Below are 27,502 nucleotides of genomic sequence, written 5' to 3'. Positions count from 1 at the left end.
CGGCTGTTCCTCGGTCGTGCCCTGATACATGGCACCATCAGCCATGCCTACACGGGCAGGTATATGTACTTGCGCACGTCTAAAGCAAGTAAGTAAATAAAGAGCGTTTTTACCAGTTTCTTTGCAGAAGAATCAAGTCCCTGAGCCACAGGGTTTGCGCGTGGGCAGCGTAAGGTGCAAGGTGGGACCGGAGAGCTCATCTCCTGCAACCGCAGCCGGGACATGGGGCCGGAGGGACGGCAAGTGGGCTCCATCCCCGCCACGGCTCTGGCACAGCTGGAAACCTCTGGCAGTCATTTCCTGCCAGCAGTTGCATCTTCCCACTCGCACCGGTCGCAAACCCCATCCCAAATAGCAGCACAAGGCCCCCGGGGGAGGATGCTGTGCGGAGGAGTGCAAGGTATCCCCAGGAAACCTCGCAACAACCGCCATTTCCTCCAAAACAGAGGGAAATTCATGACCAAAGGGCTCTGTTGAAGGAAAGCCAAGGTTGCCTGGCGGCACCTCGTGCTCCCCAGAACAGCGTAGGCAGCTTCTGCTCATGGAAACTCCCGAGATTCAGGAAAAGTCCTCCCTTCCCAGAAGGGAAACATCCCCCATAGCGGAGCCCACCCCGCTGGATTCCTTCCCCTCCGACCACCCTCACCTGGTCGCGCAGCCCGGACGGGGTCTGCTGGCTACTCCCTGCTCGAGAGCCGCCAGCGGCAGGTCGGCGTAGCCCCGCACATCGTGCTATCCCGAGTCAGGCGATGGAGAGGCAGTGCTGTTCCTCCCGGTCCTCGCCCGAAGCCTTTCTCCGCAGCGGGCTGACGCCAAGCTCCACCGCTCCTCCTGCCCCACCAGCCCTGCAGACGCACCCCACGGAGGGCTGCTACGCATCTTCACCGCCCATGTCCTCTCCTTGCAGACACAGCAGCCGGAGAAGGGGCGAGAGTTTGCAGTGTGCTCCTGAAAGCTTAAATATTGCCAAGGCCCCCAGGCAACGACGAACACGGGTGATAGGCAGCAGCTCCAGGCAAGCAAGTAGCCCTGCTCTGCCTGAACTGGAACAGCTTGGTGTCTTCCAACAGCCCCATCTCTCCCTCGACCAGGCTTCTGGCAAGCGGCAACAGTGCAGTCTAGAGCCTCAGCATCATCTCCCTGCTTACGGCCAACACAGATCTTTGGAGAGAGGCTTTAGCACCGCTCCTGGCAAGATAAGCTCCTCCGGGTCTCTGTTCTCCAAGCAGGTAGATGCCAACAGAGGCAGAGCTGCGCAGCAGCCCCGCGGACGCAGCCAAGCGCTCCCGGGAAGCGAGCGAGCACCCTCTCGGCGCAGGACGCCTCGTCTTCCCGCGCCGGCTTTGATTACATCAGCACGAGAGGATGCGGCCTCCGTGCCAAGGGAAGCAGAGGAGAGATCAAACGATTATACGAACCTCTCCTCAATTACCAACCGTTTGCATAAGCGGAGGAGAGCGTTCCCAACCGGTTTGGACAGCATGCCGATGGGCTCATCGGCACCTCTGCCCTGCACCATGCTGCTGCCCGCAGCCCGTCCGGGGGCCGCTGCAGGGGGGTCCTCGCTGCTGCCGCCCCCTGCACGCACAAAGCCGCTGTTGGGAGCATCGCGCCGCGGCACGGAGCGCCTCGCGGGCACGGCACGGAGCGATGCCTCCATCCCCTTGGCTCAAACCTACAACCTGCTTCGTCTCGCACCACCTGCAAAGGGGCACCACTGCACGGGGGCTGCTGTCACCCGCGCTACAGCTCAGCCTACGTATTTATTTTTTTAATTGCTGCGTGCAACAGAGGAAGAGCCCAGCTTGACTCACAAGCCCCCAGGGAAGAGCCCAGGGCTCCGAAGTGGTGTCTTGCTTGATCTGAAAGTGCTGAGACAAAAAGCCTGGACTCCCATAATACCCAGTCTCAGCAAGTGACTACTCAAGGGGACCTGCCCATTAATTGGAGCCTCTCTGCATGCTGCAGAGAAGGAAATCCCTTTGGCAAATGCTGGCCGAGGGCCAAGACTGGGCTGGAAGGCAGATTGTCATGAAAAGAAAATTAAAAAAAACCTCAGGCCCAATACAATGCAGAGAGCAGGAGAACAAGGAGCTGGGAAAAACACCGGCAGCCCCGGCTCTATGGGAATAAGATGCGTCCCAGGGAAGAGGCACAAACGAAATTCCCCGTGCAAATCTACAGACTGCTCCGCCACCACCAGCAAGGGCACAACCGGAGTTCACCCCAAGCCTTGCTCCGGTGCCGACCATCAGGTGTTTGAGCAAGGAGACTCTCAGACAAAGCTGGGGAGACCCGGCTTTGCCCTGCAAGGCCAGGGGACAGCACGCGGCCGTCCCTGACCACTGCCCACCCCGTCTCAGCGGCCGCTCGAGCCAGTGCCAGAGATTACCAGCACGCAGAGCGAAGATTCGGGTTTTAGGGCGAGAGCTATTTATGTCAGAGGAAGGAAGCTGCAACATTTTCAGTTTCCTGCACAAATACACTTTTGGTATCCTGCGCTGTGGGGCTGTCTGGCACTGCCTCCCATACCTGGGTGCTCAGGGAGAAGTTAGGAAAGCACGGCCTTTGGTTCAAAGCTGGCATCTGTGCAGCGGGGCAAGGCGCAAGCATCAAATCCTTAATGCAGAGCAGGCTGAAACGTGCCTGGATCCAACAAGCCCTTCTGCCACACCATGGGGACACCAGTGACAGCCACCCTGGGGGGTAAATCTGGGTTAGCACTGGTGCAGGAAAGCAGATGGGGGAGAGAGATGCTGGGAAGAGATCCACGATGCTGAAATCTGGGAATGCCACCTGGGCTGGAAAAGCTATGAGGAACGGCAGGGTCAAGTCATCAGACAGATTTCTGGGACTCCGCAAGAGCTGGGGGTGAAGAAATGCAAGGAGGACCCGGTGTCCTACACACAGCCGGAGCCTGCCCGGGGAAAAGCAGGAGCAAACAGCAGTCAGCAGGGAGAAACCTCGGCGGAGGACGCAGGCCAGCTCCCCGCTGACGGCTGCAGAACGCGAGTGCCCCGAGGCAGCCAAAGCGCCTGGTGGGGACGGAGGGCGCGGTGGGGTGTGTGCGCTCCACACTCATGTACCAACGCTGCCCAGGGTGTTTAACCCAGAAAGCAGGGTTAATCCTGCCACCGAGCTGCTCAAGCATGCGGGGAAAAAAAGGAAAATAAACAAACAAACAAACAACTCCCCGGTGAGCCCAGCACAGCAGCGTTAACCTCAGACACTGAGGAACCAGTGCACGTGTTGGGATTGGAGCCCTGGGCCCCTCTCAAGATCAGACCTGGTATCAACTCGGCAAAATCACATACCCGTCCAGGACCCTGAACTCCTTGACTATCGAACAAGCAACGGCGCCTGGCTGGGGGCACGCTGCGGAGCTGAACTGGACCCAGCTCCAGACAAAAGGATGCTCAAGGTGTATCTAATACAAACCCATCTTTATAAAACCCCTGTAATATCTGCACGGGATGTTTCCCACCCGCTCGGCACGCTCACCTATAGATGTCATCGTGTTCCTCCGAGTCCTTGCGGGTCAACGCGCCCGTAGAGCTGAGCCCTGCAACGCGGGCTGGGCTGACGGCATCGGGCGAGCGGCACAACGACTGCGGCGAAGGGTGGCGGGAGCTCTCAGATCTGTTCTCCCAGCGGTTGCAAAGCCAGGCGCGGCCGCACACCACACCCTTGCAGTTCTCACGGGCAAGTACGAACCCTGGCAAAGCCCTCGGCTTGCTGGCAGCCAGCCCCATCAGACTCATTAAATGCAATTAAGCCAGAGTGGGTATTCCTCCCCCCACTCCGCTTTGGGGGATATTGCTTTTAGACAAAATAAACAGGGAGGTTTTGCGTGGGCTCGGGCAGGTGGCTGGCACCCAGGCCCCACGCAGCAGCAGGTGGAAACGCAGAGGTCTTTGTCGGGGAAGCAAAAGCCACAGCGGAGCGGAGAGGACGGTCTACGATGCCAGCACTGCTCCTGCTTCCACGCGTGCCCGCTCCAACCCCCTTCGCCGGGGCAGCTGCTGGAAACGAGCACAAGACCCTCTCTGCTTTGCAAACAGGAACATGCAATAAGATAGGCCATAATGAAGCTTACACCCCAGCTGGCTCATATTTTTAAAAAATGGGAAAACCTTCTGCCTCAGTGATATTTCATTGCACCAGCTCCTCCAGCACCACTTCTAAGCTGGTTTACAGAAGAATTGCTGTTCTGCTGCGTTCTCCAGGCTCACAGCCTCCCTACAACCACAAAACTAGGGAGGAGGAAGGAGACAACTGAACCACGCATCTCCTCCTCCTTCCACGCAACCTCTCCTCCTTCGTGTACCCCACCGCAGGGCGGCCAACGCCAACACACGCAATGGGACATGCGTGGCCAAAATGTCAGGAAGGCTTAAACCGCCGAGGACACGCAGGCGAGGTCATTACCCCGACCCCCCGGGGACAAAAAGTACTTTTACAAGCCTGCAGATCATTCACATTTTTTGCTAATGCAAAGAGCTGGCTCCGACAGCCGCCAAGTAATTGCTCCATCGCCCTGGCACTGCCGGACACCTCCTGTCAGCAGTGAAATCCGGGAGCTCCCGGTATTCCTGGCAGGTTACGCGGGCTGGCCCCGACCCTGGGCTTTGTCAGAAATGTTCGGCGGCTCCAAAGCAGGGTATGGAGGGTGTCCCTGAGGATGGCACGTGATGGGTACCACGCACGCCAGATGCCGTTCGAGGAGGACAAAACAGCCGTGCTGCGTCCCGATCCGCTTTGGGACAAGCACAGGGAAAAAAAAAAAAAGCCAAACGGGATCCTTAAAGCTTTCTGCTCCCCTATGGAAAAATCAGCGCTGCTGCTAAGTCCTGGGGCTGTCCCAGGACAGACTCAACGCCAGCACACGTGAGATCTGAATTTGCGCTCTTCTGGCTGTCCCAGGGTGAGCCCAGCTGAGCTGGGATCCAGTTCAGTAAGAGATGGGCTTTTCCCCGTTTGGCTGCTACCAGGAAGCGACAATCACCCCAGTACAACTGGTAAAACTCTCCCATACAGTCAAGCCCTCAGAGATGTGTCATGGGCGATTTCTCCTCTGAACGATGGGAGAGGTGTGGCTGCGCTCTGACCAAGATCTTTCCTTCAACTGTTTGGGGTTTACTGGTGCTAAAGGGATTTAGCTGGAGCAAATTAACATCATTTCCCATCTTAATTAATTCTGCTTTCACTTCCTGGCACGTGGGAGCCTGGCCTCCCCCGGCGCAGCGAGGAGCCTTGACTTTGCACGGCCACAGCAGTCGGAGCCGTGCAAAAAACACAGGAAGGATTTTGCAGCATTTCTTTGTCATCATCAGAGCCCCGTCCACAAGACAAAGAACTAAAAACATCCCCAAAAAAGCCAGAACCCTCTTTCATGGCCATATTTCTCTATCACAAAGCAAGAGGTGACCTTCCCCATTCCCTCTCCCCACCACACGCTTCTTCTAACGCCTTCAGAGGCACTGGAAACCATCCCCGCCGAGGGGCCAGGGATTATCCTCCCAGCCCCTGCAGCCCCACCACGACACGGCGCTCAGGGCGTTTATCACATTAGGACCCCGCTTTGCCTTCCCAAAATACCTTACGTTGAGCGCCAGCAACCTCACGACAGCCTCACCCCACCACTGGCAATAAGGGATGCGGAGGCAGCAGCATCTCCCCCGGCATTGCTGAGCACCACGAGTCCGGCCACGTCTGCGTGTCCACTAAAAGCCACGTTGCAGAAGCATCTCCTCCGACGGAGCCCCGAGCCCCCGCCTTGCACAGAAGGACGCGCCTGAGCCCACGGGCTGCCAGCGGGGACACGGGACGAGATGCATCTCCGCTGCCAAGACTTTGCAGAGGAGGGGAGACCTCGGGGATGTCTCTGGCCAAGATGCATCAGCCCTTGACCTGGGCGGAGCGGGACGGTGCTTCGAATAGCAGCAATTGTGCCTATTGCACAACTGGCAGCGAGAAAAATCCTCTCCCCTCCCCTCCCCGCCCACCCCACATCCCTTTGAGGCAAAAAGGAAGAAGGCTGGAAACATCCTTCCTCTCCTCCGGACAATGCGATGGAAATAGCAAGGGAGGAGCGGCGGCGGAGGCAGCCTCGGCTCCGCGAGGATGCGGTGCCTGGCCAGCGGCAAGGAGCTGCGCGCGGCTCCCGGCTTCCTGCCATTGTCCGAGCCAGGGGCCGAGCCCCGCGCAGCTGCACGCCCGGTACGGCAAAACCACAATCGCCTCCTTGCCCCAAAGGACCAGCCCCGAAACGCAAACCTGCTGCCCCGTCCAGGAGGGGTGGCCGCAGGCACGGACTTCACCTTCACCCGGGACCCGCAGGCGTAACGGCCAGGTCTCGGATTTAATCCGAAATCCACTGGCAGCCACCAGCTGCCACGGAAAGACGGCGATCGCTGTGCGTGGTCCCGCAGAGGGGCTGGAAACCAGAGCCTTTGCAACAGGCGCAAACACCGTGATAAAATCCACTCCTGAGACCGGTGGGATTTTCCACTGCAGGGGGAAAAAAAAAAAAAAACAAACCAAAAACCCGCAAGACAACAGAAGACACTTTCTCTGGACCCAGCCCGGAGGGTGAAACAAAGCCCCCAGGGAGCAAGTCCCACCCTAAATTCCTATTTTCTCCTCCAAATGGGAGGTGCACGTGTTCAGGCTCCTCCAGCACACACGTCAGCAGCCGGAAAACCCTGCAAGGACCAACGCAAGCCCGTCCTGCCGGAGGACGGCTGCCGACGGCAGCTTGAGCAGATGAGGGTGGCAGAAGGACCCGGCCAGGGCAGAACCACTCAGAGTTATGAATCAGTCCCCAAACTTGGGATTGCAACTCAAGTCGGTGCCAGTTTTGTTATTCACCTCCCGTTCTGGAGGGATTTGCAGGTTATCACTTGCAGCCCTTTTTCACGATCAAGGTGGTGACAGAAACTGGTTTTCTTAAGAAAAAAAAAACCAAAAAAACCATATACATAAAAGGCTTGAGCTGCTTTTAGGACCTGAGCTGGGATTTCAAGACTGGCACCACCCAAACAAGCGTCACAGTGTCAGCAACACAGCCAGACCCACAAACCCTTCAGCACTCCCCACCGCCTCCGCAGCCTTGAAGGGCCACAGCAGGGAGAGAAACAGGAGGAAGAGGATGGAGGATGCCACGCATCCCTGCTCCTCCCCATCACTGCCCAGCCCTTGACCCTGGAGCACGGGCTCCTCTGAGCCCACCGGAGCAGGCAGACAGGCCCTGTGCAGACTGGCGTCTCTTTACCTGCCAAAAAGTGGGGCCAGGCACTCTTAAAGCCCAGGCTGCTCGCTGAGCTGCTGGCGTCGCTCCCGAAGCCCGGCCGTGCAGGCAGCACTACGAGCAGAGCTGCTCTGCTCCCTGAAGGTTCCCAAGTGCATTTTTGCCCTGCTGATGTGTTAAAAATAGAAAAAAAATAGAAAATAGAAAGCATCAGCATTATTGTCCTGCAAGCAAATACAGAACGACTACGTGCTCGCTGTTAAAAATCCATGCAACAGAGACTTACTCTAATGCAGACACATAGGAAAGCTCTATTTCTGGAGCAAATAACTTGGGAAGTTAGCACAACATCTTTAAGAGTATTCATTATATTGACGCACTGCGGCATTAAACACCAGTGGTAAACTTGCCTTCCCCCTCCTCTCCTTGCTTCCCTGGGTTTTTTTTTTCCAGGCTTTTAGGCATCTGCCGCAGGCCGCCTGCCTGCGCTGGCCTCCGAGCAGGGTGCGCAGGCTTGCACGACACTCCCACAGCAGAACACGCTGCCCCGGTGCTGCCCTCGCAGATGGGAAAGCGAGCATGATCCAATTTGGGAGCGGTCTCATCACCGTCTTCGCTTAATGCTTTCCAGCTCTAGATGAAGCATTGCTGCAGGGAAGTGGGGAATGCCATCCCTACGGCATGGGGAGAGGGGCTCCGCAGAGCGGGGAGCCGGGTTGCAGCCGGACTCTGCATCCCAGCTCCGGTTCCCAACAGGTGAAAGCAGTTTGCATGCTCCCTTTGCAAAAGCAGTTTGCATGCTTCCCCCTAAAGGGCAAAGCCACCGGTGACCTCGGTGGCAGGAAACCTGCTGAGCTTCCCTGTCCCCCCTTCCCCGCTCCCGGCGTCATCCCTGCTGACTCCGGAGGGAGGGGGCCCTCAGCCTGAACCTCATTCTTGGAAAGGGAAGATTTCTACGCAAGCTCGGCCTTTCCATGAGTGTTTGTGCTAACGCACTGGACCGCTCCCACCCAGCTGGGACCCGGCTCTCGATCCAATTTCATTTCTCAGGAAATCACACGGGAGATGAGAGGAATGTGTCGGGTCACTTCCAGCTCCAGGCGGGAACGCTGGCTTCTGCAAAAGCCGCCCTAGGAGGGAGAGAAAACCATCGGCAAGGGCACGTCTGTCCTTCCAGCGGCTCTCTAGAGAGGTGCTTAAGGGATCGCTCAACTCCCAAACAAAACAGCCTGCGGCTTCCAGCCTTCACCCGCCTCGCCGGGGGCAGGAGCGCCCCGCGGGAGGGCCTGGGAGGAGGCTGGGGCTGGGAGGTCACACCGCCATCCCCAACGCACGGCAAATGGCTCCCACTCATCACCGCTAAGGCAGCGAGGCTGTAAATACACTCCTGCAGACGCAGCGAATAGACCAAGCATAACTCACTTCACCCCCCTCCCCTTCTCCCCAAAACAAAACACACACCCAGAAACAGAAGGAAACCAGTCAGGAAAAACCCGACAGTAATTCAACAACTATTTCGAGCGTTTTCATTCCCAGGAGGCGGCTGCTCTGCCCTCTGCCACATCCCCCCCGCCGTCCCGGAGCTGCCCGGTGCCCCTTCGCCATCCCGTGCCAGGTGCCGGTGGGCCAGCCCGCCGGGGCCCTTCTCTCCTCATTTAACACCGCGCACATCTCAGCTGGCATCTCGGCGCGAAGGCGATGCCAGATTTCTCTCTGCTGAGCCAATGCACTTGGAAATGCATGACGACTTCAGCAGATTAATTGGAAACACAGCCTGGGTGTTGCAATCCCAGGAATGACTCCAATTTCAGGAACAAATGTTTTCATCTCTAACTGGGAGCAGTCACCCAAGTGGAAGGGCGCATTTTTGTTGCTGTAGCTCACCCCTCCCCTGGTGCGCGGGCGGGGGGAAGAACGCTGCATCTCACCCCGACGGGGCCGCTGCGCCGGTGCTCGCGTCACCGAGGAGCTGCTGCTGCTGCTGCAGGGATTCCTTACGCGCGCAGCCGGCACCGGAGAGGGACGGCCCAAGGTTTTCCTACGTCGATCTCCTTTTGCAGCACTGCGTCATTCCTGACGGGGTCTGCAGCCTCCGCTGCCAACAGCAAGAGGTGGGCGAACAGGAGGGGATATGGGGGTCCCCTGCTGCAAGTCATCAGCTCCCCAGGGCTGGCCGCGGGGCCAGCGGAGCCAGCACCGCAGCTCTAGAGATCAGCAGCTAGCTCTTCCGCAAGGTCCTGCTGCAAAGCTGCACGCAGCAGGATGGCAACGCTTCCAGCTCTTGCACAGGTGCTTTCCCAAAAGGCTACTGCCCCTACCCAAAGCCCCAGGAGGACCAGCTCCACTGCTCCCTCCGTCAAGGCTGGAAAAGATGTCCTTTCACTGCACAACTCTTGCATCTTCCATACTCACACACAGAAACTCTCACCCTGAAAAGTCCCAAACTGTGCTTCTGCTGAAGGACATGGGCTCCGAGAGCTCAAGGATTCAATTTCTGTCCCCGCAGTATCTGGAGGTGACTCTTCCGCCCTGCGCCCAGCGGGTGGTGACAGCCCGGACCACCGTGCCACACACACCTCCGCAGTGCTGGAGGAGACGCTGATGGCCAGCTCGACTCAGGTCCCCAAAGTCAAGTCCAGCAGTTTGAGGAAGAAGGGACCTATTCCCACTGCAAAGGTCCTGGACTGAACTTGCCAGAGGCTGAAGATAAATCCCCATAAGACCATTCACTCCATCTAGTGGCAAGCCATTCCCATGCTTCCATATTATTTTTCCTCCCTCTACAGCAACAACTCTCCCCTTTCCAGGAGTTTCAACATCAGTTGCCATCCCTTTGCTCGGCCGTGCTTGCTGCCAGCCTCCCATGGTCTCTTAGGTGGTCCCTCTGCAGCCATCACAACTCCTGACGTTCTCCCTTTGCTGCCAAACCCAAAAAACTCTTCCGCAGCTCGGCAGCTGTGCAGCGGCTTCCCCGCTCCTGAAGCTTAAGGTGATAAGGGAAGGAGAAAAGCTGGTCTATCCACCCTCGGAGCCCTGGCAGGGAAGTCTGCTCTGATATCCTGCTGCCAGGGCTCCCGCAACCCAAGAAAAACTGTGTGGGCTGTGGAAAGGGCATGTGGCTGCTGCTGGAGGAAAAAAACGGCGAGCTGGGAGCCCAGGGACAGGCTCAGGGCAGAGGCAGCTCGCTCGGCTCCGGCGAGCCTGCACATGCGGGTCAGCAAGCACCCAAAGGGAAGGGGGGACTGGCCCCGGTGGTGCTGCGGCTGCTGTTACCGATCCCCGTCTCTGCTGCAGACAGACATGGAGCAACGCCTGGGTAAATTCCTGATCTGGCAGAGCTGCAGCAGGAGACTCTCCTACAGCGAGCGGCAGGGATCTGGAGCTAACAGCAAGCAAGCACAGCCCCTGCCTTGCACAGCCCAGACAGAGACCGTGATTTCAGCTAGATAAAAAGCATTTTAATCTTCCCAGATAAATCAGCTCCTGCAGGCCTCATTTCTGCCAGCTTCACCTCCTCTCCCAGCTGTTTGGCCTCCCCATTCAGCAGAGCCCTGCCAGAGCTGAAGCCTGACCCAGGAGCGGGTGCACCAGCGGCACAGACAGCCCCGAGCTGTACAAACCCCTCCTGCAACCCCCCTGCCCCAGTCCAGGCTTAAATCCACCAACCCCAGCCCCAAATCCAGTTCCCTTCTTAGTCTGTGCCTTGTAGAGCTCTCTTTTTCCTGCATGAAAACCACAACTCCCAGCCAGACCTTTGGGTTGTGACTTCTATTCCCTGCCATGAAGTTCCCAACCCTTTTCTTGTTCAGTGCGAGACACGGAGGAGCTGCAAACACCAGCTCTCACTAAGACACCACCGTCCCCTTCTCGCGACCGTACGCACCGTGCGGCACCACTCGCTGCTCTCAGCCAGGTCTCCTGCTTCCCACATCAGCCACGGCAATTTTGGAGCACTCTTCAATTGAGACTCTTGAAGACAACGTGTCAAATGGCTTCCTAAAACACAAATCTGCTGGAAACTATTCACCCGTGACAAACCCTCACCTCAAAGTCACGTAAGCCATAGCCTTTCTGCCATTAATTTAGATATTCTGACAAAATAAAACCACCAGGTTTTGTAATGAGATGCCGCTTATGGAGCTTTGCTCATCCCAGAGCCTGCTGCGAGATCTTTATTTGGAGTATCCCTATCTCTCCAACTGGGAGATCTGTATGCTAACGCTAAGTACATCAGAAAAGCAACCAGCGGCATGTAACTGGGAACCTCTCTTCTAAACTGGGCTACTGGTATCAGACTGGTCGGTAGGTGGGTGAGCTCTGGCAAAGTCCCATCTCTCATTCCAGGGTCAGGAACGCGCAAGAGCTGCTGCAAGGAGATGAACATGGAAGCCACCTGGACAGAGGGGAAAGCCGTGGGGTTTGGCGGGGATCTCCTCCGGCAGGCAGCACTGCTGGGAGGCCTCCCCCACCGAGCCAGAAGATAAGACGGCAGAAGGGAGGACATGCAGATTTGTGCAGATACAGCACACACCCAAGCTCAAACCAGGCCTAGCCCACAAATCCTTCTGCAAGTTTCCCTGTCCCACCTCCAGATGTGCCAGCACCCCCTCCTACACCCTGCGCCCCTCCCAGGCTTCTCCTCAGACACACCCTCCACCTTCTTCGCTCGCTTGGCACATTGTCCCAGACACGTCCGCGTGGTGTGAAACGGCCTCTCCGTGCCAGCATCCCAACCTCTCCAGCAGGGAAGCGGCCAAGTGCTATCACTTGTTCCCATCGCCGTCACAGGCCATCATCCAGTCTGGGCTCCTGCAGAAGAGAGAGTGAACCTCCACCCAACCAGCACAGTTAGTTACTCATGAGTAAGCTAGACCCAACAAGACATCCAAGCCTGACAGCAAGGTACCACCAAGGAAAAAAAAAAAAAAAAATCCTCCCAGTTCCTTGATCTTGACAGATCTTTCAAGGGTTTGTCATCATCACTGTTACAAATCCACACCTCAAAACACAAACAAAAAGGGCAGCCAATAAAACTGACGGGAACTGCAAACAAGACTTGCAGATCTTTGGCTGGGGAAGGAGCAGACTCCAGACGTTTCCCCAGGGACTCCCTTCGGCTGTGATTTGACACGAGAAGAGATCAGATGTGGCGTTGCTAGGATTGTTCACATAAGACGGACAGGGCCAACATGGAAACCGCAAGCTAACCTCTGCCTCCAACACATCATTGTTTTGGTCCATCAGCCAAAGGAGCTGACGCCTCGAGCCTCCTTTGCCGAGATAACCAGCCTGAGCTTCATCACCATCTCTCCCTGCAAGGCAGATCCTACATTTTTGTAGTTTTGAGTCTTTTCCATTGAGTCACTGCCCTTTCTGAAGTAGACAGTAGAGCGCTGGCCACAGCATTAAGACCACTCAAGAGTCACGAGCTACAGAGGCGATGACGTCTCCTCACTCCTACTTGATGCTTCTTGGCATCACTCAAGAAACACAGACTCGGTGGAGCCTTCAGCCCTGTTCAGTTATTTTTGAGGACTCGGAGCACAGCCACCATGGCATTGCCTGAGCGGGACCAGCACCGTCTCTCTCCTGACAGCTCGGTTCCTGCTCATGGATATGAATGCTCTTGATCCACGACAAATAAACCTCTACTAGCAAAGCCAGCAAGAAGTACACACGCAGTCCCACACGCGTAGGGAGACAGAGAGCAAAGGATGCCCCGTAGAGACAAGCTGCAGGCACATCTTTACTGCTTGGCTGCATCCACATCAGGAGCACTTTGCAGCTACAGACCACCCATACAGTGCTCCCAGTCTCCAAAGTCTGAAGACTAGCTCATCCTCCCAAGGAAGAAGGTTAACATTCACCTGCAGTATTTACAAAGATGACGAGAAGCACGGAGCTGATGTCTAGCTCCCCGACTCTGCAAGGCTCGTACCTGTCAGCACAGGGCTCCCCAGGTTGCTGCTCGCCCCAGAACTGGGGGTGCATTGCAGCAAGCTCTCTCAGCGACAGATGAGACACAGAACCACCACCCCGCGGCTTGGTTACAACCCGCTATTGGTATTTATTTTAATCAGGGTAACCACACGGCGCAACTGAGTGCCAAAGCATGTCTCAAGAGCCCCTACAATTAGCATGGCAAGCGGGGGGGACAGAAACGGCCGCCGCAGGATTTGCTGGGGGGTGTTTGCAGACAGCACACGCAGGGCTGACCATCACCAGAACTCCCCAGCCCCCCTTATCTCATCTGGGATATACGTGACGGTGCCCTAACTATTTCCCAGTCAGTCCTGAAAAATAAAACTCCGGAGTCTGACTTCAGGGTAGGATCCAAATCCACCAGCTACAGCTGTGATTCATCTGCCAGAGTCGACATTTCAGTGCAGATGTCCGAGCTGGCTGCAGAGACACCAGCAATAATCCCGTCATGGACATCCTAAAACGGTGCGGTTTGTCTGCCCCAGCAGCTCTTCCGCCTGCCCGGAGCGCGGCAACATGTGCTTCAGGCTCAGACGTAAATGCCATCGCTGCAGACACCTAAAACTCAGGGAGTTAAACCAATCCCGCATGCAGCTCCTAAGAAATGAGCGGCAGCTCTGTCGGCTGCGTGGATCTGCTCTCCCCCGAACCTAAGTGAAGCCCAGACGACTGGTTCGGCTCCCTTTACAGGAGCCAGAAAGCAGAGTCCCCGAAACACGTGTTGAAATCCCCCACGAAGCATTCCCAGTGCGACGAGGCCACGCCAGCGACGGTTTCATTTGTGCCAAATTCACAACTTCTCCGAGAAACACCAGGATCTTAACAAAAACCTTTCCCGCAATTTAAAAGAACTTTTTAAGGCTCCTCATTGCACGTGGAGGCTACCTGAGAGCTACTGGACAACTGAATTCATAGCCTAAAGATGACAGCATCCTCCAGGCACGCAAAACCCTGGGGTGTAACAGCATTTTGGGGGCTGAGCAGAAAGATGCTCTGAGCATCTTTGAAAGCTGCAGCCAGCTCAACCCGCAGATGACACCAAACTCTGCCTGTTCCCTCTCCCTGAGCACCCCCAGATTTTGGGGCACCGCACAGCCCTACGCGTGATTTTCTAGCACAAAACCAGGTCCAGTGCTGGTCTGGCAAGCGCCGAACACCCGCCTGGCTCAGCCGTGCCACCCCGGGAGGACGGGCACAGCCGCACGGCGGGTGCGTGCAGGTGCTCCGTGTCCGTACAGGTGTACGACTTGGATGTTTGCCTTCCTGGGTGTTTATCTCCGGGCTGTGTCTGCACACAAACTTATCTCCGAGGGGAGGGGTGTGTTGCTCTTGCACACACTCTTTATCTCGAGGGATGCGGGCCTTCCTCCGAGGCGAACGCCGCGTGGGTGAGCTTACCCGCAGGCCCCGTGGTTTGGTACCGGCACCGGCCTCGGCTCCCCGGCTGCCGGCAGCGGTGCTGGGGCCCGCGGGAGCACTCCCGCTCCTCTCCATCCCTCCTGCCCTCTCCCTAGCTCAGCCCCAGTCCCCTTTTTACCACCCAAGCAGGTGGCACTGGAAAATGCAGCAGCTCTTACAAGGAGGGGAAGGGAGGGAGACGCGGGAAGGGCAGAGCAGGGAGGAAGGAGGGATGGTGGGGCCCTAATGGAGGAGCGCTGATCCCATCTGGACGGGTTTGGGGTCTCCCCACAACTTCTCTTGACAGAACAACCTCAGGAAGAGCCCCGTTTCTATGGAAATGCCTCATCTCTTCGTCACCTCACCCCAGCCCTCCAGTTCAGAGAGGGGACAATTAACTCAGCCATTCCCAGTGTCCATCTAACATGGCCAAACCCCCCAGAGAAACCTCCCAGCACATCCAGGACCTCTCCGGGCCCAGAGAGGTCTGCGAGCTGCAGTCCACGGCCATCGCCCGGACTGGGAAGGGAATAACTTGCTCTCACATCGCCGCAGCATCGTTTGGAGACTCAGTCTCCTGTGCATGCACTGGCACTGCTTGGCTTCACGGGGTCCAGCCCTACCACACGTGCTCTGTGGTCCCTCTGGCACTCCTCCATCGCTCCACAACTTTCCAAAACACCCAGAACAAGCTGTGGCAGAGGCTCCCGCAGTGCAGCGGGGGGAAGGATGGCTCCCAGCCTCCCAGACAGCGCTCTCGGTGGTGCCCGGGGACGTTTGCTTTTTTCACAACACCAGGATATTGAGTCACGGTCAGCCTCCCCGTAGCCTGCGCTCGCCTGTGCAATCGCCCGGCTGCTGGGGCGCGCGTTGGCGTTCATCTTACCCAAAACACAGCTCCGTCTCCAGGCTCCCCCCGCGCACGCTCGACCCCCTCCTGGGCTCAGTGGCTCTGAACCTGCTGAAACGGGGAAGCTGGGAAACTCCTCTTCTGGCAGAGCTCCCGAGGGAACACAGCTCGTGTATTTGTTGCCTCAGATCTACCCGGTCTCCTCTAATTTGCCCAAGAGCCCTTGGCCTCTTACGCCCGCAAATTCAGCTGTCACGGGCTGTGGGAAACCTCAGCTTTGGAAATGCTGCATTTACAGTGATGCAACTCGGGAGACATTCGTCGTCCAAAGTTGTTTTTAAGGGGGCGAGGTGGATTAACCAGCCTGGTTTAGGAATTGACCCCTGAAGCAGACGGCAGTGGCCAACGGCCGGCTTGCAGCCTACGTGAGCTGTAACCCTGCCTCCCTTCCCCTCCCTCCCCCACAGCCCCGGGCCCTTTGCTCACACGGTTCCTGCAATTCCTGGCCCTCGGCTTCGATGCGTTGCACAGCTTCCGCCACCATCTGGGCTCCATTTAGGGGAGCTGATGTTTTTCACAGGGCTGTAATCTAAACTTTGGTATTGAGTTTACATCTTGCATACCAGCGTCTCACCACTGAGCCTGGCCACGCAGAAGGGGTGTCTCGGCTGCCAGGCTCTGTCCTACCGCAGGAGGATGCGGCATGTCGGCGGCTCCGCGTACCTGGGAATCGTGCTGCCATGAACGTGAAAGACAGACCAAGAACCGGGGATCCATACGCACAAACCGCCTGTAGATCCAGTGGGGCAACGACCCTGCCAGTAGGCATGAGCTGGGAGATCCCAGCAAGCTGGGAATCAGGTCGGCTTCCCCTGGGAGCCCGGGGAGGCTGCAGATGGGAGTCGAAGCCCTACATCAGCATTATTCGGGCTCCATCTCTAGCAGCAGGAAATTCTCCTAATTTTTGGCCTTAAACCCTACCCTTATCTTCATCCAGACACTGCAGAGTCTTTCAGAAGGGTTAGGTCCTGCAAGCGGCGATGGAGGTTGCTCTTTGGAGGAGGGCTTCATTTGGGGAGGCAGGGAACGGACACCAAGAGCCATTGGGAGCAGACAAGCGTCACAGGCCTGCTGCTGCTCTGCTTGACCCAGACCGAGCAGATACAGCCTTTGAAGCCAAGTTCTACCTCTGGCTCCACCAGCAGCAATCCCAGACTGCCCGCAGTCTGCTGCCTCAGCCCCTGCAAGCCATGCCCGTGGAGCAAGCAAGGAAGATGAGACGCAAAGGGACGGTCCATCCCCACCACCATCTCTGACCAGCTGGCAGAGTCCAGCTTCGAGCTTGCCCTTTTGACGCACAGGCACGCTTGTCCTCGCCAGCTGCAAATGGACAACCCAGAGCATGGCTCCCAACCTCTTTTGATGCAAAGTTTGATTATAAATTTGGCCGAGTTGAAGAGATTTGAAAAATCACGAGTGTCCCCCAGTTATGCATCACATCAGACCATGCTATGAGCAAGTCGGTTGTGTTAGAGCAAACAACGCATCACCTACCTCTTCGCTGGGAGGTGGGGTTGGACATCCCCTTGCTACTGCCACCTCCCTAGCAGCCTGCCTCCTCTCCCCATCGGGGTTTCTCACCTCCCATACCACAGGCTCCTCAGCTCTGTCCCTACAGCCCCAGCCAGACGGCAGGAGTCCAGGCTCGTGCTGAGCTCCTGTGGGTCCCACGTCTCGCTTGCTGAGGCAGCTGGACCCGCGAACCATCTCTAAGGGCTTATGGAGGAGGAGAGCAGATACCCATCTTATGTTCTCTCTGCTGGCCAACTGGGAAACAAAGTTTTGCAAGGGCTATTCTGGGTGGAGAAGAAGAGGGGTACACTTGGGAAAGCCTGGGGAGCTGGAGACGGGAGCATAGGAAGCGGAGCAAGGGCAGGGATGCGCAGTGGCTTCTGCGTTGCCTGGTCCATCGCTGCCTGCATTCAAAGCACAGCACAGATGCAATCAGGCCAAGCAGGCCACAAGCTGCTGTGCTGTTCAGAGAAGGAAGCGGTCTCTGCCGGGCCAGGGCCCGGAGCCAGGGGTCTTTCAGCAGCACCGCTGAGTCTGTAGGCACCTGCTCTCGCAGCAGCCTATACTGCAGAGCTGAGACACGTTGGATGTTTCGGACAGCGAGATCTACGCTCCCAGGAGCACTCCAGGACACCTAGTTAGACTGGGCTACTACCAGACTGCTCTCCACCCTCTTAGGCTCCTGCTCCAGCGTATATTAAACAGACATCAAAATGCACAAAGAGTCTGTAGCATGGAGCTGCTCAGAGCTCTCCTTTCCCAGACCAGTGCCCTATTAAACATTAGCGTCTCGCATCTCATATCCACCTATTCCCTACGAACTGACAGCAGAGTCCATAAGCCAGGCTGCGACAGGGTGACGGATGCACCGCGCGGTTCAACAAGGCTCCTGACCCAGCTCCAGGCAGGGCTGCCTGCAAGCAGGTGACGACCGGCCACTGTCCCAACACGGGATGTCGGAGCAGCAAGCAAATGAGGGCAGCACGCAGAAACCCCAGCTGCACGCAGGCCCCCACCATGGAAGTGCACACAAGAGAAAAACTGGCTTAAAAGCCAAAAAACACAGGCCAGGTGCTGCATTTGCACAGGGGCTGGCACGACAGCTCTTCTACGAGACACCGGCCCGGCTCTCCAGCCCCCACAGTTATTTATGAACTGCGAGGGCTTGCAGCCGCAGCACCGCCCTCCAGCCCTCCTTGCCAACGCACTTTGCCAAGGGGCACAACAATTTTTGCAAGAGCGCTGCTAGCAGATCCCGGGCTGTAAGGCTGGTCCGAGCACCGCTGGGGCAGCGGCAGCCCCCAGGCACCCCCCTGCGCCCCAGGACCCCGCCTGCCCCCCGACACGTCCGCACCAGCCTTCCTCCACCCTCCTCCGCCAGCTGCAAGGTGGGCAGAGCCCCAGCCAGCATCCAGAGGAGCGGCTCTGCTATCCCGCCAAGCAGCCAAGATGGCTTGATCCCAGCAATCCACGAGGCTCAGCCAAAACCAAAAAATAATGTTTTCATACTTTGACTTTTCAGGCAGGATTTAGTCATTTGTGGACACGAGGGCTTGGCAGGACCGGGCTGCCTCCACTTACCTACTCCAGTAAGCAGCTGTTTACGACGGCAGAGCCTTGAAGATGGAAGGAGAGAGAGGACCTGTGATTTAATCCAGGTGAATTATTCCTGCTGCCTTTATGGAGCACCCAGCTGATGAGGAAGGGGGCATTCAGCATCCCTGCACGCCCGTTGCATCCGGTGCACGGCCAGGGCCGGACTCGCCGCACGAGACAAGGCGTTGCAACACAAACAACCTCCAACGGCTCCGCAATGAGCTGCCTGGACAAATCCAGCAGGGACTTTTGCCCCGTCTACCTAATGGCTAAAAAATTAGTTATAGGCAGAAAAGCCAAACCCTCTCTGAGTACACTTGCTTTAAAGAGGCAGAGTGGCTGAGACCTGCTCTGTCATACTAGAAAAGCAGGTTCCAGCCCTGGCTTTGTAAGGGTTGTACAAGCCCTGTTTGCTTACCCCTGCACTGGGGCGCTCAGAGTCCGGCCGACACGGGCAGGGAGACCAGAAGGTAAGCGGCAATCGATACAGGCTCGTGGCGGCTAGCTGGGGGTATCCCTCAGAAATCCTCCGTGCGACGGATCCATGGGTTTGGCCCCAATCTGCCCCAGTCTGGGCCTGACAGGCGGGTTACAGAGCCAGCTTAATGCATAGGAAGCTTTTGCAAAGGCTGAAAAAATTCAGTTTTATAAAGAAATTACATTGGCTGAGGAGTCCATGCTGCTGGGTCCCACCGCCCTGGCCTTCCCTTCTCCAGCACCACGCGCTCGGTGCCACCTCCGTGCTCTCCTCCTCTGGCACGCCACAGCTCTTCGGGCTCAGAGCAAGACCTCCCTGCATCTCAGGAGCCAGGCTTTGTGTTCGCAATAGCGAGGTTTGCCTCCTACCCCCCTTTCAAGACCCCTCTCCCACCGAATCCCTGGGTCCAGCCATCCCTAGTCTCACTCCCGTGCTGGAAACTAAAGCATGGAAGAAGAGCCTCCTGCCAACGACCAAGCTTGATGTGCCACCTCCACGCCAGATGAAAATACAGATAATAGCCAAGCTCACCATGCATAGCGTGGCTGTCCCATCTCAGCATCCCGCAGCCCCGCTTCAAAATTCCCTATTTAAGGTGGAAAGAGTCTCTGGGCTATCCTTCCCAACCCAAGATACGCAGCCCAGCATCTCCACACTCTACTCGAGCTCCCAGGCCAGGTCACACGCACCGCCAGTGCCTCCACGCTCCAGAGAAGACAGGGATGCAGTTTATCCATCGGGGTTTCCAGGAAAGAGCTCACGTGGAACCAAGGAAACAGCTTCTGCCACAACACAACTTTATTCTGCCACCACTGTTATGAGTGCCTGTTTGGTTCCTCACCCAGGAGCTTACCTCAGTCCTAAAATCACCTTCCAAGCACCCCAAGAGCCTTGGCCATCACTGCTTCAGGGTAAGCCCAGCTCCAGGGAGCCCTAGAGAAGTCACTGCCAAGGCAGGAGAAGACCTTGCAGACAACCCACAATCCTCTGTACACGTCAATACACTCCGCTGGGGCTACAAGCCCAGCTCTGAGCAGCCAGGACAGCCTGCAGATCTTCTGTAGAGGAGTGAAAGTGCCGAGAGCCCTTGCACTCAGGAGCCAAGGTCTGCTTTAATCCCCTAATTCTTCTTATCGAGTCAACAGTAAGGTTTGCAACCGCTACCATGCAAAGAGCAGAGCCATCTTCACCTTCCAAGGCCTGGCCCGCTGGAAAGGATGGATTTCTGTCTCACAAACATATCCTCATGGTTCTTGCAGGACCAAAGCCACCAAGCCACCATGTCCCTGTCTCGGTGTCAACACATGGCCTTGGGCGTGGGATGAGACAAACTGGGAAGGCAGGTTGTGAACACACGAAGGAAGCTCCACCACCGCCTCCAGTTTGCAAGAGCGCAGCGGCTCCCAGCATCGCAACAGGCAAATGGTTTATCCAGCCGCAGAGCCAAACCTCCCTGCAGCGTCTGCAGAGGGTGCAGAGAGATGGCCAGGCTCTGCAGCACATACTCTCTGAAGAATTAAAACAAAAAAAGAAAAAGGGAAATCGCAAGAAGTTACAAGGCGTTTGCCACCGCTGTGTCACGTGTCTGAGCCTGCTTCTTCTTCTGATGAGCTCTGACGACCAGAGGACGCGAGCTGGGAGAAGGACTAGGCTGCAGGAGGGCGGGCAAGGCTCGCCGCGCCGGCACTTCCTCCGAACCACTAAACAACGCCAGATCTGTTGGCGAGACCTCCGTTACAGTTAGACAGGTGCCTCTCTGCAGAGCAAGAGGATAAACTATGTCTAATCTAGAGTGCCAGAAGATGGGGACAGCAGGAGAAGGAGGGAAGGGGAGAAAAAACTGTCCCGTTCATCTCAGCAGAATATTGGCTGTGGTGCAACTCCCCACCTTCATGTCAGATTAAAACTTTTCAGGCATGAGCCCAAGGCTTATCTGCTGCTCCCCTCCCTTCTCCCACGTTTCTGTTATTAAATCAACTAACTGTACTTATCTACAAATCCTGCCTCTTAAACCAGCAAAGCCACACCACGGTTCCTGCAGTGCTGACGCTCCGCCGTGTCCCTTTGCCTAAGTGGAGAGCCCAAGAGGGTGCCACCAGCTCGCTCCCCACAAACCATGCTCCGTCTGCTTCAAAGCTCATCCACTACACGGGTCCCACCACGACGCGGGTCCCACCGCGATGCTCTGCAGCCAGCGTCTGCATTTTCACACGGTGATCAAACCACTCAAAGCATCCCGAAGGCTGAATTTCCACAGGAGCCTATAGCAAAGCTGGCATGGAGCAAGTCTTCAAGGAAAGGGAATTACTCTAGAGTTGTGCTTCGTAACCAAGCGTGGGATAAGCTCGGAGAGGCACGCAGAATTCACTGAGGCAGCGCACGGATCGGCAGCCCAAAGCCATTAAGCCCGGCCACTGGCAGGAGAAGTTCTTTGCCGAGGAGGCTCTGTGCCCTCCAGGCAGACTCCACGCAGCAGTGGTACAGCTGTCCCGAATTTGAAAGACAGATAAGGCTCAAATGATTCATTCAGTGTAAACCTTTATTTGTTCTTGCTTACTCAGAAGGAGCCAGCAGCTGCTAATGCTAAACTGGGCCAGCTCCCAAGCGCAGACAAAGGCCTGCAAAAATGGGTTTAAGGAGGAACTGATTGTTCAAAAAGCAATCCTAGAAGAGGGAGTTAGAAAGAGGGAGTGCAGCGCAGCGCAGGAGGAAGAGGAAGCCAGAGAGCACCTAAAAATAAATTTTAAAAAAAGCAGTCAGGCACAGGACAAAGGCCTCGTCTGCACGTGACCGTTACCCGCAGCGCAGGCAGGATGCGAACTCGGTACACAACACTCACTCCCCAGCAACCCCACGTACAGAGCCTCAACCACCTCGCAGCACACGGCAAAAGCCACAGCCAGCACCTTTCACCCCCAAGACGGGCTCGCTTCTCCCGTGCCATAAATCCCGCGGGTGCAGGATGCTGCGTGCTCTGCCCGATCCACTCCTGGGTGGAAACCCATCTCAGCCCAGCAGAGCTGGTCGTCAGAGCTGGCATCAGACAGCTTCAAATAGTTTGAAGAAGTTACAGGAACTTAAATGAAGTCCGGAAAACAAGATCTCTCCCCAGACACACTCTCAAAAATAGCTAAGTCCTGCTGAAGGACTAGCAAGGGGTCCCTCTGCATCCATCTAGGCAGCACCTTCATCAGATTTGAGCGGGTAAAGGGCGAGCTCCCAATGAAACAGCCAGAAACGGCCGAGCAGATAACAGATGAGCCTGTCCTGTGTTTGCTGGTACAACTGGGACTGACGCTGTCTGCTCCTCTCCCGCGGCTACGAGCTGGGACCGCGTACGGGCGATCAAAACCACAAAGCCCTTAACCTGCCCCAGTGGTGGCTGAGTCCACCAGACACAGATTAGAGCTTCAGTTCAGGCCCACGTGTGAGCCGCTCTCCGTGGGCCGTACAGAAGGATGCTCCTGCGTACACCTTTAGCCAGCCCACCCGACTAGTCAGGATTCACAGCCATCCAAGGAAGGAAAAAATCCCCCCGGGGATGGGAAAGGCACTTACAGGACGGGCCAAACATCACCAGTGTAGCAGATATCTTCCGCCTCGGTGCAACACTCTGAGAACATCCAGCTAGTTCCACTCCTGGGAAGCCACTGCTCCGCATCCCACATTCACTTCTGCTTCGCTCCTGCCACGCACGTATCTGGCCATCAGCGCAGCAGTAAGACGCATCTGATAAGGCTGCTCGTAGATGGGTCAGATGCAATAAGCCACTTAACAGACTCTCGTATACTGAGTCATCCCGTCTCCCGAGCCGTCTGCCTCCTCCGGAGTACGTACCAGCTCCAGCAACTCTTATTTCGTACTCACATACATGTGGCCCTCTTCTTGAGCACGCAAGTCTGAGGCTGCTGGGTAGGGCTCTGCCCAAGCTGTCCCTTCAGAGCTGCCATGAAATGCAAACAAAACTCCTGCATGGCATAAGTTTGCTAGTCTTTACCCTACGGTCCTTGAACTCATGACTACCGAGTAACGCGGCTTGCTCAGCTAACCAGCAAGCTAAGAATAGAGACCTTGAAGTGAAACCTACTGGGATTGGCAGCTATTTTGAGCGCACTCAGCCGGCGGGGCAGCGTGACATAAGAGGATATAAAGAGGAAACTCTGCACAACAACTCTCACCTCACCAAGAAAGATTTGGGTAACAGAAGGTAGAGCCACCGTGCGTGCTTTTGAGGCAAAGCAAACGCTGTGATGAATCCCCAAGGCCATCTCCACACCGCTGTGCCAGCTCATTCCTCAAAACCCAAGACACAGCGTCTGTGTTTGCAGCAGCACGATGCCCAGCGGGTCATCCCCTGGCACAGCACCAGCCCCGCGGTGCCCTGAGCATCCCCAGGACCGGCTGAGCCCGCCAAGAACCGCGCAGCCAGACCCCAGCATGGCCATTGCTTCTCCCCGCTTGGGATCCAGCAAAACCCCAGCAAACCGCCTCCCGCGCTGCCCGCACCTCCGCCGCGCAGCCCACGTCGAGCAGAGCGTGTTGCTGCAGGTTCAGCCCGCCCAGGCACCTTCGTGGTGCAGGGCTGCCAGAGATCCTGCTGTGACCAGGCGCTCACAGACGGCTGAGCCGAGCCTCAAAGCGAGCCGACATGACCAAAGCAACCAGACAGAGCACCCACAAACCCCAAACCTTGTCTTTGCTTTCTAACCTCAAGCAGACCCTTGCAGCTCTTCAGCGTAGCACACCCTTAGAAGAAAGGGTTGCGATCGTGCCCAGTCACCAGATCTGTTTAGGAAAGATCTGGTCTCGGTTAGCAACCAACATTAAGATTAATGGAGGGAAATTTAAACGGCAATACTCGGAGCATATTTGATTTCAACCCTTAGATACTGGGAAAACAAACATACAAGCTACGGTTTCTAGAAATCAAACTCGCCACCTGAAACCAGTCCCTGCAGCAGCTTTCTGCTCGTTCATGGCACATCCACCTCGTCAGCATGTGCATTTGAATACTCCCGATGCCAGTACACTCTGCCAGCTTACTCAAAACCTAAAAATATATTTTGTACTGTTTTTTGGACAGGAATAAGTCATACGCAGGGACTGACAGTCTACAGTGCTACATAACCGAATTCCCCAAACCCACCAGCTTAGTCTGTTAGAAAAACATCCTCCAAAACTTACACAGGGCATCCGAGGGAACGCGGCACCTCCAATTCCAGTCATCATCCAGACAGCAACTGCTTATTAAGGCCTCTGTCAAACCGCCTGTATTAAACCGCTGTTTCAAAGAGGCTGAGCACTCTGAATGAAGATCACCAGCCGCAGATTTGCTTAACGCTGCAGTTCAATTATGACAGTGGCGTGAGCCAGCGCTGCTGTCCTCTCTGCCCGCCCCATGCCAGCAGGTGACAGCCACGTGGCTGCAGGGACCCAGACAAAACCCAACCACCCTGGCACGGTGGCAGGGACTGTCCCCCAGCGTGGGGAACCCCTCTTCTGGGACACTGCCACCTCCGGCTGGTGGCAGCTCTGTTCTGCAACCGCGCCGTGGGGACAGAAGTGCCACCAAGAAGGGCAGGGAGGATGCAGCCTGTCGCAGCCCCAGCGCAGAGGGGAGCAGCAAGGCCACGAAGGGGGCTGACCGCAGGCACACAAGGAGCGCCCCGTAGCTTCATCAGCCTTCGATGCATCCCCGAGCCATGGAGAATTGCGTCCGCTCTCAGGCTTGGTCTCTGTGGAAGCAATTCTCAAGGTGTATGGACCACACTGCGAGTCTGCCCACCAGCACCTCCACACCCTCGCTTGGGGACCCCTCGACAGCTGCAGCCAGGTGTTGGTGCAGTCTCGGAAGAAGGAAAAGAAGGCGGCAGGCGTGCTCCCGAGTTCAGCAGAAGCCAGGAGATAAGCCCCAAGCGAAGCAGAGGCTCCCGCATCCAGGTGCTCTGTAGCGTCTGCAGAAAGAGTCAACCCTGCATCCTTGACATCCCTGGGACAGCAAGGAGCCACGTGCCGGTCCCTGCCTCAGCCCGGGGACAAGGGCAGAGAAGCCAGAGGACCAAGGGAGAGCCCACACAGATGGCAAAAAGGACACGGCAAAACACGTGGCTGAGCAAGGCAAGGGAAGTAGGAGCACGGTGCTTCTCCTCTGCTCTGGGCTGTCAAGGGGAGGGAGGGAGCAGGGACACACTCCCGCCTCAGACAGCCGCTCTGCTGTGAGTGTTCCCACCCTGCAGCCGCTAGAAGATAACGCTGGAAAGCAGGCACTTTCACTGGCCTCTTAAGTGTTGCTGAAGGCAGCTAGATGAAGAAAAGAGTCTACGGCAGGAACAGAAGAGACTGTTTTCACTTGGTAGTTGCACCCCCAGGCTACGTATGGAAAACATATCCTCTGCAACCTAAGTGCATCAAGCCGTGAGCAAACCTAGAGAATTTACATAAGCCTTGAAGTTTAGGATACGCGTAAAGGAAGAAATTCAGAGAGCAATCCTGGCTTTGTCTTGAGCGATCGCTAGGAAGTGACGTTCTCCACATTTTCTGTGCTGCCCAAGGCTTTGCTCTTACGCAACAGCGGCTTTTGAAAAAGCAGCCTCAGCATCCACACTGTTTTCCCCTCCCTTGCGTAAGAGATTCTCCTTCTGTGAAGGCCCAAGAACGTCCCCCGCGAACCGCTCCCAGCACCACATCCCGACTCCGTCCTGCAGCATCCGGGAGCCCACTCCTCCCCGGAGGCTGCCCCGGTGCCCTGCTTCCACCCTCCGTGGAGCTGAACTCCGAGGCTCTCGCAGGACCGCAGGACGCTCCAGAGGCTCCGTGGACGCACTGCTCTCTTTCGGAGAAGCAGATGACCCCAGTGACAGGCTGAGATCCTTCCAGCTACAACCGGGACACAAACCACATCAGGACACCTTCCCATTTTATTTCTACAAATGCCAACCACACTCCTTGCAGAGGGGGAGTTGCAGGAGAATTAGGTGCACTCGAGTAAAAGGGAAGGTGGAGAAAGGGAATAAAAGAGGCAAAGTAGGAGAGGAGAGCAGAAGGACGAAAAGCCCAGGATCACCTAACGTGACCCAACGAATCAGTACAGGCGAGAGCAATCTTGTCGAGAAGCCCAAACACACCGGGAAGCCCTACCTGCTTATTTCATGCCTTATAACATCAATTGAGTCATTTCTAAAACAAGCAAAGGTTTGGGTCTTGGCTTTGAGATATTACTTTAGGATCAGCAGAGCTTTTTTTGATCCTAAGTTACACACTGCGATGCACAAACAGCCCAGAAGAGCAATCAGCTAACAGGGCCAAAAGCTGGGAGCCACGTACGGCCAGCGGCGACTCCCGCTCGCTGGGTAACCGCCGGGAGGATGCTCCCGGCAGGGACCGCTGACGGGGACGCCCCGCACACGTGAAAGACTTCTCCATCAAGAGAAATGAGTCTCTTCTGGAGGCCAGCGTGAGATACTCTCAGCTCTTCCCCCAACTCCTGTATCTCCGTCCTCCTCTTCCCCACCTTCAGCACCCACCTTTCCAGCGCAGAGCCTCCGTCCCCCTGCAGCACCCGCCGTCATTCACCGTGGCACAGAGAGGCCGCGGGGTGAGCGTGCCCGCGTGCCAGACCAGCAGCAGTGTTTGCTTTGCACTGATGTGAGCAGTATTTCGATCCAACTGTGCAATGCAATCCTGTGGAAGAGCTAATTCTGCTGCTGGCATGCGTTCCTACTCCTGGATACAAACACCTCACGGGACGAAGCCCGACGTATCCGCCTGTGAGTACGCGGTGTGGTTTGTTCCTGTGCTGAGGTGCAAAAAGCAAGCCAGCCAGCCACCGAGGAAGACTCCATCCTTAGAGACACCTTCGTAATTCTTGCATTGACAACAGAGAGCACCATCCACCACACTTAGCCTCGAACGTGGATGGACTACGCTTTTAGGATGAGGGAAGACGAACAGATACACACGACGGATGTGCTAAGGCGTCGAAGCGTAACAGATAGCCGCTGTCTTGCTCCAGCCCCTCCTTGGGGTCAGGACCTCCATGGAGGTCCCCACTTTAGGACGTTCCCTCCCTGCTGAAGACCTCTCTGGGTGACAGCGTAGCACTGACTCAAGGCTCTTTCCTCAGCATCCTCAAATATTGCCCAACAGGGACCACAGTGACACGGACATATGGCACTCGTACCAACTCTGCCACCTCATCGACTCGCTTATGGGTACTTCTGCATCATGCCGAGCATTCACCGCCTTCAGCCCCGCTCTGCCAAGGGCTGATGTGCCTTGGCACGGATTCCTCCTCCAAGGTGAATCTGGGAAATTTCCAAAGTCAGCTTGGGCTCCGTTTGCTATTTATAGTTTGGCAACTGGGACAATGCCACCCAAG

General features: G+C 56.5%; 1 protein-coding gene across 7 annotated transcripts in view; it reads right to left on the bottom strand.

The window, feature by feature from the left end:
• Window positions 1-27,502, bottom strand: part of HDAC7 (histone deacetylase 7) — an 89,293-nt gene that overhangs the window by 24,602 nt on the left and 37,189 nt on the right. The window contains exon 1 of one of the 7 annotated variants that reach the window (XM_082332586.1): window positions 22,684-23,121. The exons of 2 other annotated variants lie outside the window; for them this stretch is intronic. In XM_082332586.1, coding sequence (XP_082188712.1) covers window positions 22,684-22,786 — 103 coding nt within the window. In that variant the 5' untranslated portion in view covers window positions 22,787-23,121. Of the gene's footprint in view, window positions 1-646; window positions 915-3,501; window positions 3,541-5,598; window positions 5,689-22,683; window positions 23,122-27,502 lie in introns of those variants that run through there. 4 more of the 7 variants (XM_082332589.1, XM_082332591.1, XM_082332588.1 and 1 more) reach the window with 4 other exon arrangements.

The sequence above is a fragment of the Platalea leucorodia genome (assembly GCF_965183815.1).
Source record: "Platalea leucorodia genome assembly, chromosome: 23".
Classification (NCBI taxonomy): domain Eukaryota; kingdom Metazoa; phylum Chordata; class Aves; order Pelecaniformes; family Threskiornithidae; genus Platalea; species Platalea leucorodia.
Note: the sequence above shows the minus strand (reverse complement) of the source record. Positions and strands in the feature narration are given on the sequence as shown.